A 13,958-nucleotide genomic window follows, 5' to 3' on the forward strand; every position below is an offset into this window, starting at 1 on the left:
GCGCATGGTGAACTTAACTTTAGTTCTTCAGAGCACAGATGATATCTGGAAAAAGTTACAAAGACAGAATGGGTTCCTGGCCATGAGCACTGTGCAGTTGTTGGAAGTAGCCTGCGTCAGTTGTTTGTGAATAGAGATGCAGTAAGCTGCTGAGAGAAGAAGCGACAAAACTAGTGAAGTATCGATTTGCTGGCTGCAGCTATCAGAGGGACCCCTTCAAAAGGGCAGGGCAAGGGGGACCCTGGGAAAAACACCCAGTCAGACCGATCATGTCTGCAGGGCAACCAGTGTGCCTATTGTAAAGAAATGGGACACTGGAAAAATAAGTGTCCTCAGTTGACGGGGGAACAAGGTAATCCCAAAGAAGAAGTCTCAGGAAAAGATGAGGCTACCCTGTTTAGCTTGGCAGGGGGGGCATTAGGCTGAAGGGAACCAGGCTCAAATGCCCCCAAAGAGCCCACAGTCAGGATGAAAGTGAGGGGCAAGGACATTAATTTCTTGGCCGACCCTGGGGAGGAGCACTTGGTGGTGACACAACCTGTGGTCCCTTTGTCCAGCAAGACAATAAACATAATTGAGGTAACTGGAGTCTCAGAAAAGCAAGCTTTCTGCCTACCACAAACCTGTTCAGTGGGAGGCCATGAAATTATCCATCAGTTCTTGTACATGCCAAACTGCCCCCTACCCCTTTTGGGGAGAGACTTGCTAAGCAAACTAAGAGCTGCCATCACCTTCACTAATAAGGACTCCCTGCAGCTAAAACTGCCTGGAGTAGGGATTACCATGGCCCTTGGGAGGAGGAATGGAGGCTCTTCCTGACTAAACCAGGATGAGAATTAACCCCTGTTCTAGTCAAGTGATGGCCACGGATCTGGGCAGAGGACAATGCCCCAGGGTTGGCAGTAAACCAAGCCCCAGTGGTTATTGAAGTAGAGCCAGGGGCATTCTCGGTCAGACTGAGACAGTACCCGGTCCCAAGGGAAGCTCTTGAAGGCATCCCAGTCTATCTCAGATATCTGTAAAATTTATGGTTTTATAGTTCCTTGCCAGTCTCCTTGGAACACGACTCTTCTACCTGTCCCCAAGCTGGGAACCAAGGACTACCGACCAGTGCAGGACCTCCACTTGGTCAACCAAGCAACCGTGACCTTGCACCCTACGGTGCCTAACCCATACACATTGCTAGGACTGTTGCTGGCTGAGGATAGCTGGTTCACTTGCTTGGATTTGAAAGATGCTTTCTTCAGTATCAAGCTAGCTTTGAAAGTCAATAGCTAATTGCCTTTCAGTGGGAAAATCCAGAAACAGATGTCACTACCCAGTACACCAGGATTCCCCCACCATCTTCGGGGAGGCACTAGTTCAGGATCTCCAGAAGTTTCCTGCCAAGAACCTAGGCTGCATGCTGCTCCAGTATGTTGGTAATCTTTTATTGGGACACCCCATGGCAGTTGGGTGTGCTAAGGGAACAGATGCCTTATTTCAGCACCTGAAAGACTGTGGGTGTAAAGCGTCCAATAAAAAGGCTCAGATCTGCAGGCAGCAGGTATGGTATCTGGGATTCACTATTTGGCAAGGGGAGAGCAGCCTAGGGGCAGAAAGGAAACAGGGCATCTGCAACCTGCCAGAACCCAAAACCAGAAGGCAGGTAAGAGAATTTTGGGAGTGGTGGGCCTCTGTAGACTGTGGATTCTGAACTTTGCAGTACTGGCCAAACCCCTGTATGAAATCACAAAGTGGGGAGACAAGGAACCCCTTGAATGGGGATCCCAGCAGCGGCAGGTTTTCCACACCCTGAAGGGAAAACTTATGTCTGCTCCAGCACCGGGATTACCTGACCTGACAAAGCTGTTTACATTACAGGTGTCAGAAAAATGAAAAATGGCTGTTGGAGTGCTAACCCAAGCCATGGAAGCTTGACCAAGGCTGGTGGCCTACCTCTCTAAACAGCTGGATGGAGTTTCGAAGGGCTGGCCTCTGTGTCTAAGGGCTCTATCATCAACTGCCTTGTTAACCCAAGAAGCAGATAAGCTAACTCTGGGGCAGAATCTGAACATAAAGGCTCCTCATGCAGTGGTGACTCTAATGAATACCAAGGGACATCACTGTCTGACAAATGCCAGGCTAAGTACCAGAGCTTGCTTTGTGAAGACCTCTGCATCACCACTGAGGTCTGTAACACCTTAAGCCCTGCTACCATGCTCCCAACATCAGAGAGCCCAGTGAAACATGATTGTATTGAGGTGTTAGACTCAGTCTATTCTAGCAGGCCTGATCTCTGAGACCAGCCTTGGACAACGGCTGATTTGGAGCTGTATGTGGATGAAAGCAGTTTCATTAACTCCCTTGGAGAGAAGTGTGTGGGATATGTAGTGGTAATCTTGAGTATAGTTGTTAAAGCTAAATCACTGCCACAAGGAACCTCAGCCCAGAAATCTGAACTTATTGCCTTAACATGGGCCTTGAAGCTGAGTGAAGGTAAGACGGTGAACATCTATACTGACTCTCTCGGTATGCCTTTCTAACTCTCCAGGTACATGGGGCATTATACAAGGAAAAAGGACTCTTAAACTCAGGGGGAAAAGAAGTAAAGTATCGGCAGGAAATTCTACAGCTATTAGAGGCAGTCTGGAAGCCTCAATGGGTGGCAGTCATGCACTGCCGGGGACACCAACGGGCCTCCACCGCTGTTGCCCTGGGCAATTCCTGGGCTGACTCAGGAGCTTGAAAAGCAGCATCCACTCCCTACCAAGCAGCAGTAATGGTTCCCCTAATCTCCCAAATGCCTGATTTGGTGCCTACCTATTTTAAGAAGGAAAAAGACTTTTTTCAGAATGAAGGGGGACAGGCAATAAAGGAAGGGTGGATTCAGTTGCCAGATGAAAAAATAGCAGTGCCGCAGCTGCTGTGCAAGCCATACGTGAGATGACATATCTGGGCCCAGAATCTCTCGAAAAGTTAATGGGCCAGTACTTCTACATTTCACTTATCAGCTCTAGCAAAGGCAGTGTCACAGCGATGCATCATCTACCAAGAACACAATGCAAAGCAGGGTCCAACGATCTCTCCTGGCTTATAGTCTTATGGAGCAGCTCCCTCTGAGGATCTCCAGGTGGTCTTCACTGAGAGGCCCAAGTGTGGAGGTCATAGGTATCTGCTAGTTCTGGTATGTACATACTCTGGGTGGGTAGGAGTGTTCCCAACTCGAACTGAGAAAGTTTATGAAGTAACCTGTGTGCTTCTTCGAGATTCCATTCCTAGGTTTGGACTGCCCTTGCTCATCGGCTCAGACAACGGGCCCTCTTTCGTGGCTGACTCCGTTTATAAGACAGCAAGTGTTGGGAATCACTTGGAAACTGCATACCACCTGTCAACCACAGAGTTCTGGGAAGGAGGCGCGAATAAATCGGATAATCAAAAATGGTTTACGGAAAGTGTGCCAGGAGACAGGGTTAAAGTGGGTGTAGGCACCTCCCATGGTGTTGTTTAAAATTAGATGCACCCCTTCTGAGAAAACAGGATACTCCCCTTATGAGATACTGTTACATAAACCCCCTCCTATACTACAAGGGCTCCCAGGAACTCCTGGAGAGTTAGGTGAAATTAAATTGCAGAGACAGCTACAGGCCTTAGAAAAAGTTACCCAAACCATCTCAGCCTGGGTAAATATTTGAAAGATGCCCAGTGAGCTTATTCCCCCCAGTTCATCCTTTTCCACCAGGTAATTGAGTGTGGATAAAGGATTGGAATATCAACCCTTTAAAGCCCCGGTGGAAGGGGCCCCTGACCGTAATCCTGACCTCTCCCACAGCTGTGAAGGTGGAAGGAATACCAGCTGGGATTCATCACAGCCGAGTAAAACCTGCAGCGGCTGAAACTTGGGAGGTGCAACCAGACCCAGGCAACAGCTGCACAATCACCTTAAGAAAGATGGCAAGCCTTGCCCCAGCCACATCCCAGAAGCTGGCTGGTCCACGCATGGCGAAAGCATGAGGAAAGTCATCGTGGGGCTCCTTCTCCTTGAAATTGGGACTCATGTAGTAAGAACTTTACCTGACTTTGGAGACTGTTCTCAGTGTATACATAAGATCACTGAGGTAGGACAAAAAATCACTACTGTCCTTTCGTTCTGCGCTGTTATGAATGTACAGGAACTCAGAAGGGAACTCGTTTGTATAATGGCACCCAATATAAAGTGTGCAACCCAGGGGGTGGGCAGCCAGATGTCTGCTGTGACCCATCAGAGCCCCCATGTGCACAATTTTTGAGGTAAAACATTTAACAACTGTGGCATGGACAACCTCAAGTAAGTTAATTGCTAGAACAGAGGAGAAAGGAATCCCCAAGCAGTTGTCATAAAATCTGATGCCTGTGCTGCTGTGGGTGAGGGGCGTGGCTCTCTTGGGTGGGAGCAGGGTTATGCAGCAGAGCAAAAGTATACGTGCCAGACAACATCTTGGCTTAGTGAATGTACTCACTGGTCATGTGTTATCTGGGCCACTTGAAAAATGATAAAAATGACCCCGCCCATCTGACAAAGAGAGAAAGTACTATTCCCTGGAGGAATGTTCTTTGTACCCCTGGGCATTGCAATCCATTAGAGGTAATAATTATAAATCCACAGGATCCCCACTGGAAAAAAAGGAGAATATGTAAAGCTAGGAATCAATGGGAAGGAACTGGACCCCATGGTAAATATCTTAATGTAAGTGGAGATCCAAAGACGTACCTCCAGTCCAGTGCCTGAGTATCAGACTTTTTATGATGAGTTAAATGAACCAGCCCCAGAACTCCCGAAGAAGACGAAAAACTTGTTCCTCCAGTTAACTGAAAATGTAGCCCACTCACTTAATGTTACTTTTTGTTATGTGTGAGGGGGATCTGCAATGGGAGACCAGTGGCCATAGGAAGCCTGAGAGTTACTGCCCTCTGATCCGGTCCTGGACCTAACCTCGGTCCAAAAAATCCAAACCAACAGCTTCTGGGTCCTAAAGGTTTCAATTATTGGACAGTATTGCCTAGCAAGAGAGGAAAAAGACTTCACCATCCCGGTAGGGAGGCCTAGTTGCCTATAATGAAACAGTAGATACAGTCACTTGGTGGAATTCAAACCACACAGAGAAAAACCCTCTCCTTAAATTCCCTAAATTGCTAGATGCCTGGAATCATCCCAGCTTCGTCGAGACTGGACAGCTCCAGCTGGGTTGTATTGGATAGGCAGGCACAGAGTGTATATGCAGCTGCCTGAAAAATGGACCAGCAGCTGTGTCATAGATGCCATTAAACCATTAAACCCTCTTTCTTCTTCTTGCAGGTCAAGACAGGCAAATTGTTAGGCTGCCTCATTTTTTTTTTTTTTTTTTTTTAAGATTCAGTTTCACTCTTGTTACCCAGGCTGGAGTGCAATGGCGTGATCTCGGCTCACCGCAACCTCCGCCTCCTGGGTTCAGGCAATTCTCCTGCCTCAGCCTCCGGAGTAGCTGGGATTACAGGCACGAGCCATCATGCCCGGCTAATTTTTTGTATTTTTAGTAGAGATGGGGTTTCACCATGTTGACCAGGATGGTCTCGATCTCTTGACCTCGTGATCCACCCGCCTCGGCCTCCCAAAGTGCTGGGATTACAGGCGTGAGCCACCGTGCCGGGCTAGGCTGCCCCATTTATACATCTCCCTGGGAACCAAGAAGCGTGTCTATAGGAAATTAGAAAGATGATCGATGGCCTCCTAAAAGGATCATACAGTATTATGGGCCTGCTACATGGGTACAGGACAGCTCATGGGGACACCGGACCCCAATTCATATAATCAACCTCATTATCTGGTTATAAGCTGTCTTAAAAATAATCACCAATAAAACTGGTAAAGCTTTAACCCTTTTGGCCGGCAAGAAACTCAAATGAGAAATGCTATTTACCAAAATAGACTAGCACTAGACTACTAGCTGGTGGCCGAAGGAGGAGTTTGTGGAAAATTCAATTTAACCAGTTGGTACCTGCATATAGATGATCAAGGCCAGGCAGTTGAAAATATTTTAAGAGATATGACAAAGCTAGCCCATGTGCCGGTACAAGTTTGGCACGGATTTAACCCTGGATCTATGTTTGGAAAATGGTTCCCAGCTTTAGGAGGATTTAAAACCCTCGTAATAGGTATGGTGCTGGTAATAGGTGCATGCTTGTTGTTTCCCTGTTTATTGCTTGTATTCCTCCGAATAATTAAAGGTTTAGTCACTACCATCGTTCACCAAAAAACTTCAGCTCAAGCATATTACATGAATCATTATCAATCGGTATTGTTAAATGAACGGGATAGTGAGGAAGAGGGTAAAAACCCTCATTAATAAATAAGTGAGGTTCTCAAAGGGGGAAAATGAGGAAGACCCCCTTCCCTCGGCCTGTGCTTAGGAGAAAAGGAGGAAATGAAAGTTAAAAGTCATCCAGATGAGGTCAGTGGCTGGCACCACTGACCAGGTCTGGAAGTTAAAGATTAACCTCTCCTACTCCTAAATATAATCCTATGTATAGGTTACAGGCATGGTATGGAGGAACCTTATCCTGGAAGGCGTTGCTCTTAGCCACTCTGACCTTGGGAAAGGCCACGATTCTTCACAGGAGCTGTGAAAGGTCAAGAAGAAAGTGTAGGCCCCTTTTGTAAATGCAACAACAACAAAAAACCCAGTGGCTTCTATGCTTAGGGAAATCCCCTGTTTTCTGACCCTTAAAACAGTTCATCTTTAGCCTATTTAATAAATGTCTTCCTTTTCACATTTGCACCTCCCTCATCCTCAAAACTGAGCTTGACAGGGTAAGGATGAGAAATAGAGAGGATGTTTGTTTATTTCTCGAAAATCTGTCCCCTCTCTGCCACTGTTACTTCCTATTAGTATTGAAACAGAAGATGAAGATTTCATAAAAAACTAGCTATCAGTTGTGAGGTCTCCCACATACAAGGTCGTCAGCAGACTCGTTCCCATTAGGAAACAGGTAGATCCTCCAACCTCATCTTTTTCTCCCTAACTCAGTGAGCAGCCACAATCTGCTGCCCTCTTCCCTTGAATACTCCATGAGCTGTAGGGTGAAGTGGGGGTAATGAGAGCAGGAACCCTGCAAAGCACAGTGCATGTCTTCCACAAGTCCACCTTGTAGCATTTCCCCAACCAACCGTTCTTAATATCCAAGTGGACTATTGTGACATTCGCCAAGGTTTTCAACCAGTTGAATACGACCTCCGTGGATGAAAAGGATACACTCATCATTGTCCAAAGTGCAATTTAAAGCAAGCTCTTCTTTAATGCTCTGGGGAAACTGTAAGTCAAACATCCTTTTAGACTTCAGAGCAAAAAGAGTAGCATTTACATCTCAAATAAGGAGTCCATTTAGTCTTTCATTCACTCACTCATTGACAGCCTATGTCAAATGCTTTTGTGGGTCAGGTTCCTGGAAAACAGAAGCTGAGACAGAGATTTGTGTGCAGAAGTTTATAGGCAAGTACTCTTGGTGACAAGAAGGAAGCAAGATGGGGACTTGATAGAAGCTGGACTGAGATGCAGTTGCAACAAAGATCTCAGCTGATTCTAATCCCCTGGGGCGCTTCAGAGTTGCCGCACCTCAAGGCAAGGGAGAAGGACCTTGAGACCCCCTTATGGATGCCCTGTGGAGGAGGTGTGACCCTGGGTAGACTGTTCTCTTCTACTGAGGGTAAGTATAAAAATTAGAAGTTCCTGGATGGAATGTTAGGAGCAAAGGGGAGAAAAATGAAAAACTGAAAAAATTTGAAAGACAAAATATTTTGGGTTTTTTTGGTTTTTTTTATTTTTATTTTTTGAGACAAGGTCTCACTTTCTTACCCAGATTGCAGTACAGTGGTGTGACCGCGGCTCTCTGCAGTCTCAACCTTCTGGGTTTAAGCAATCCTTCCACCTTAGCCTCCCAAGTTTCTGGAACTACAGGCATGTGCTACCATGCTTAGCTAATTTTTGTATTTTTTTTGTAGAGATGGGGGCTTGCTATGTTGCCCAGGTTGGTCTTGAACTCCTGGCCTCAAGTGATTCTCACACCTCAGCCTCCCAAAATGCTAGGATTACAGGCATGAGCCACTGTGCCCAGCCAACAAAATATTTGAAAGACATTTTTAATGGACAAGATTTTTCCTATCCAAACTATCATCAAATTTATCAGAATATTAACACTAATTTCAATTAGAACTAGTAAGTAGTGTTTTCTTTAAAATTTTCAGGCATTGCAGACTGATCTTTGTTTTCTAAACATAAGCCTACTAATCCTTTCTGTATGCCCCTGGAAAAATTAAATTACGTCTATCTAAATTTGTACAATTAATGAAAACTAAATATCAAAATTGTTCATATGTACATTATCTCCCCAACTAGATTATATTCTCCTAAAAAAAGGAGTTTATGTTTTTTATTTAACCATGTCTCAAAGAAGTACATACTAGATGCTGTATAGGTGAAAAGATGAATGGGTGGATAAAAAGAAGGATGGTGGGTGGATGGATGTACATATGTATAGATAGACGGGTGAATGAATGGATGAGTGGGTGGGTGGATGGATGGATGAACAGGTGGTGAGTAGAGGAATGGGTGGTTGGGTGGATGGATGAGTGTATGCATGTATAGATAGATGAGTGGTGAATGAATGAATAGGTGATGGACAGATGGATGGATGGATAGATGGGTGGGTGAATGGATGGATGGATAAGTGGGGGGATGGATGGATGGATGAATGAATGGAGAGGTAGATGGAGGGAGAATGAATGGACGGGTAATACATGAGTGAGTGGGTTGATGGATGGATGAATAGGTCAATGGATAAATGGATGGATGGGTGGATAGACGGATTGATGGGTGGGTGGAAAGATTTATGAGTAGGTAGATGAAAAAATGGGTGGATAAGTGGGTAGACAGATATATAGATTTCAAAAATGGGTATATATATGAATAGATGAATTCATGCCTGATAACAATTATAAATTGATGTCAGCATTAGAAAGAAAATATTTACAAAGATTGAGCAAAACATGTCTATTTAATAAACTAGAAAAATAAAAATAAGGATGACATCACTAGACAGGGACATTTTACAGTATCTCTCCCACTCTTCCTCCCTCTAAAAACCTTGCAACTAGTTGATTTACCAGTACTACCCACTTGTGGTAAAACAATTTTTGTCATCAACACATCACTCACACCTCTCTCCCATCAAGAAAATACATGTGGTCCCCAAAATGTTCCACCGGGAGGTGTTTTGGGGGCAGCTAACTAAGAGGGGGCTTCCAGACAGATGGAGGAGTTGGTATACATGAGGTCACAGAGCTACTGCCTCTCCCCCTTCAAAAGAAACTACTCAGCTCCATTTGTCACAGAATCTAGAGGAAGTTGACAAAGCGTCACAGCAGCACAGCACAATATGTGGTGGAGAGCTTTCAGCTTGCTGGCTTGGTTCCATTTACAAGGTAAGGACTTAGAATTATTTTTTGTTGCTGTTGCTCAGCTGACTTAATGTTTTGCCAAATCTACCCATCAGTCAGTCAACTGCTTTCACAGAGGAGCCACTGTAGAAGACAACTCAGGTAACTGCTAATACTTTCCAAGCCATGCTCAAATCACACATCTGAGGGATGCTACTGCATTTATTTCATCTCTTGCTGAATGGCTAAAGGGTATAGAAGGGATCCTTACAGTGTGTGTCTCTGTGGGTCCCAAGTTATGGCAAGATGTTACAAGCTTATTAGGCTCTGTCTTTTAAGGGTATACTAGTTGAAAGAGCATCCGTATTGAATTTTAAAATGTCCTTGCTGTATAAATCTTAGCCACATGATTTAATCTCTTTGAAACTCAGTTTCTGCATCTTGAAATGAAAATGATAAAAACGTTTGATCCACCATACTCCCTGGATTGTTAGAAGGATCAGATTTCAAACGTGAAAGCACTTTGAAAATGACAAAGCACTGTACAACTCTTATTTAGCTCAGAGGTAATAATGAGACCAATGAAAACCTTGTGTTTATTTTTAAAGAATAAGTTATACTGTACATTTTACTATAATTTTCAAACTTGGGTTTTAGTGTTTAATTCTAATGTAGCATACGAAAATTAAGGATAGAAACAGTTTTCTATTTTTTGGAGCAGGTCAAATTATTTTCTACCCAAAGCGGGGGCAGGGGTGTAGGAAGTGGCTCTTGTCCCTCAGTCTCTGATTACAACTTGTGTCAGATTCATGCAAAGGAAATCACTGATAAAGCCACTCAAAAATTTTGCTTTTTTTTTGTTGTTGTTTCCAAATATTGAACCTGTGTTTCATGAAATGCACCTATCCTTCTAAATCTACATTCAATCTAGAATGGCATCTGAAGGATGCTACCTCAAAAAACTAGAGTTTCTATTTTACATAGTACTTCAATTCCCTATTTCATATACCTCAATCAGTGCCTTCTTTTTTTGGTCCCTGTACCCTAAGACACTTAATAAGTATTCAGTTTTGGTAATGAATAATATTAGTTTCTTCAATAAGTGGCTTAAAGAATAGCTATTACATTCAGAAACAGTACATTTAGACAGCTAAAATTAGGATGATTTTAATTATTCCAAAGTTTAAAGCCTTTAACTGACCTTAACTTTTTCAGGCTTTGAGTTATTGCCTCATAAAAAATAACTCATAAAAACACATTTGTTAAATAACTAGCAAAAATTATGTTTCAAGGTAGACCTAAATTATTTAAATACTATTTATATAGGAGGAAAAGTGTTTATTGTGCCATGCACAGTGCTTAGTACTCTATGTTAATTTCATGTAATTATAGCAAAAGTATTGAAGTAGGGAGTAATATCCCCAATTTAAAGATGAGAAAATTGAGGTAAAAGGTAGGTTAAAAAAAAGGAGAAATAGTTAAGTAACCTGTTCAAGTTTTAAAGCTAGAATATGGCAACGTAAATATCAGCCTATGAAGCAGATAGTAAAATTATTTATTTCATAAAACTTTTTTTTTTTGAGACACAGTCTGGCGCTATCGCCCAGGCTGGCTCACTGCAATCTCCACCTCTTGGGTTCAAGCAATTCTCCTGCTTCAGCCTCGTGAGTAGCTGAGACTACAGGTGTGCACTGCCATGCCCAGCTAATTTTTTTGTATTTTTTTTTAGTAGAGATGGGGTTTCACCACGTTGGTCCAGATGGTCTCGATCCCCTGACCTCGTGATCTGCCCGCCTCAGCCTCCCAAAGTGCTAGGATTACAGGCGTGAGCCACCGCGTCCAGCCTCATGAAACTTTTAATTAACGTGTGTTTGTGTGTATGTATCTGTGTACTAGATTGTGATAGAAAATGTGTTTATTAACGTGGATCAAAAGTTTGAAAACCACTGCACAATTTGGAGGATTCAATATTGCAGAGTCCTAATTTGAAAATTCCTTCAAGGGCCCCCCCCGAGGGCATCTGAGCTCAATGGCATTTGAGCAGTAGCTGCCGCCCGACCTAACCTTGCTCAAGCCCATCACAGATGTAATTAGGAGAGTAGTTGACCCCGCTACTTTCTTGTCAGCAAAAAGGCCACACATCATCACATCATCAATTTTGGCAAAGCTATAAATTGTCAGCAAATTTTAGCAAATTAAATGATGGGAAGATCACTGTGATTGCTTCTACAGTGTAACTTCTATGGCTGCCAAAAATTTATGGCAAAAAAAAAAGTCACATAATCTCAGAGCCTGCCCTCTTTTCAAGGCTACTCCCGGAATAGTCTTAGGATTGGTTAAAAAATGCAGACACAATAAAAATGAAGCATTTTTCAAAATTCATCCTATTAACTGACACTGTAGACAATGAAAATGTCAAATCCAACGAATTTTGAACCCTCTATTTTGGTTGTTTTGTGGAGGGTAGGATGCAGAAAACAGAGAAAAACTGCAAATTAAGCAGTTCTTTTTATACTTCGTTTGCCCAGGAAAAAGTCACATGTTAGATGACATGTTGAGACAGCTTCTTTAAAATGTACTAAAAATAATTTGATTCTGACAAGTCTGATTTATTTTTACACCTGCAATTTTATCTATTGATTCAATCTAAAAATAATAAAAATCTTTTTTTGGTAATGATCTGAATTAAAACACATTTTTCCTTAATACCTCATAACAGTCAGATAACTAGGGCTCTGATGTGAGAATTGATGCATTGCATGTCTATGGCTTTAATGTAGACCTTGTCTTTGTTATTTGATATAACAGTTAAAGGGCAAAGTTAGCATCCTATTAACATATTTATTCTGAAATATATACATTTGCTCATTTTTATCCATTAATTCGGCGAATATCAAAAATCTTCATTATGCTAAAATGAGTAAACAGCAAACAACTTTTCCGTGGGGAGTTTGTAATCTATCTACAGAGAAACACCTATAAGCAACTAATTATGAAGTAATCTGCTAAGTGCTATAATAAAAGTGTATCTCAAGCCTTTGGGAAACTAGAGGAAAGACATTATGGAGAAGAGGGAGGCTAAGGCTCGTTTTGGAAGTTTTGACAAAAGTTGTGTAATTTGAGTTGAGTCTTAACACTGAGTCTTGGAGAGGATGAGAAAAGCATTCTAGGCCAAGAGAACATCATAGACAAAGACACACTATCTTCTGGAGCCTAGAACTTTCTGGAAACAGCAAGTGGCCATGTACAAGGACTATCTGAAGAGGAGTATCAGGACATGACAAGGGAGGAGAACACAGGAGTCAAGTTGGCTGGAATTCGGACCTGATTCCTATAGGCCATGGAAGACAGAGCAAATATTTGAATGAAGGAAGAGGCATGATCAAATTCATGTTATTTGTTTTGCTTTTTGTTTTTTGAGATGGAATTTCGCTCTTGTTGCCCAGGCTGGAGTGTGATGGTGTGATCTTGGCTCACTGCAACCTCTGCCTCCCAAGTTCAAGCAATTCTCCTGCCTCAGCCTCCTGAGTAGCTGAGATTACAGGCATCTACCACCATGCCTGGCTAATTTTTTTTGCAATTTTTAGTAGAGACAGGGTTTCACTATGCTGGCCAGGCTGGTCTCAAATTCCCGACCTCAGGCGATCCACCCGCCTCAGCCTCCCAAAGTGCTGGGATTACAGACGTGAGCCACCACGCCTGGCCTCAAATTCATGTTTTTAAAATGTAATCCTAGAAGTAGATGAGGATGATGAATTCGAGAGAAGGGAGACTAGAAGGAAGTTATTACAATGGTCCAGGAAAGAAATGATATCATCTTCAACTAACGCAGCAATAACAGTGATAAAAAGGAAATAGATTGATTAAAGAGATGTTTTTGAGAAAGAAGAGTTTAGAGCACCTCTCAAATATCTGGTGTGCAGTGATGTGGGTGATGCCATTAATATAAAGGAATTCTAGAATGGGCAGGTGGTATATCTGTGTTAGACACGGGTGGGGCATGGGGGCAATAGAGATAATGAGTTCCAACAGGACATGTAGAGTTTGGGGTCCTTGCAGGACAGACTTGCTCTGCTCTGGTTTTAAATTTATTGCATGTAAAAATTTAACTACTAAGGCAAGAAAGGGAAATAATAGTTTATTCTTTTCTCTGTTTACCGTGATAATCTATAGTAGAGGTAAAGATTACACATGCAAACTTTCAAAGTATTGGGAAAAACCAAAGAATCTTAAGAACTGCACTGGTTTTGTCTATGTGCACTTTGGTAGGTGGCTGTTACTGCTGCTTGTCCTTTTGTTTGGGAGTAGATCACATGTGATTTGGTGTAAAGCCATCCACTGATAGGACAATTAGTTCATGGGATTCAGGGTGGTGATGAAGGTGAAGGTCACAGGCTCCATTTCCATATATAAACCAGTCACAATCGATAGCCCCAGGATCAGCTAGCAATTTCATCACATATAGCTATGCATGGATGGATGAATTCAGTCACAGAGATAATGACAAAGCCCGGAAGTCAATAATCCATTC

General features: G+C 42.9%; 1 protein-coding gene across 1 annotated transcript in view; it reads left to right on the forward strand.

The window, feature by feature from the left end:
* Window positions 1–9,111: 9,111 nt before the first annotated feature.
* CRTAM (cytotoxic and regulatory T cell molecule) overlaps window positions 9,112–13,958 on the forward strand; it is a 43,361-nt gene continuing 38,514 nt past the window's right edge. Inside the window, exon 1 of the mRNA XM_003923580.3 lies at window positions 9,112–9,472. Coding sequence (XP_003923629.2) covers window positions 9,427–9,472 — 46 coding nt within the window. The 5' untranslated portion in view covers window positions 9,112–9,426. The remainder of the gene's footprint in view (window positions 9,473–13,958) is intronic.

The sequence above is a fragment of the Saimiri boliviensis genome, chromosome 6, assembly GCF_048565385.1.
Source record: "Saimiri boliviensis isolate mSaiBol1 chromosome 6, mSaiBol1.pri, whole genome shotgun sequence".
Lineage (NCBI taxonomy): Eukaryota > Metazoa > Chordata > Mammalia > Primates > Cebidae > Saimiri > Saimiri boliviensis.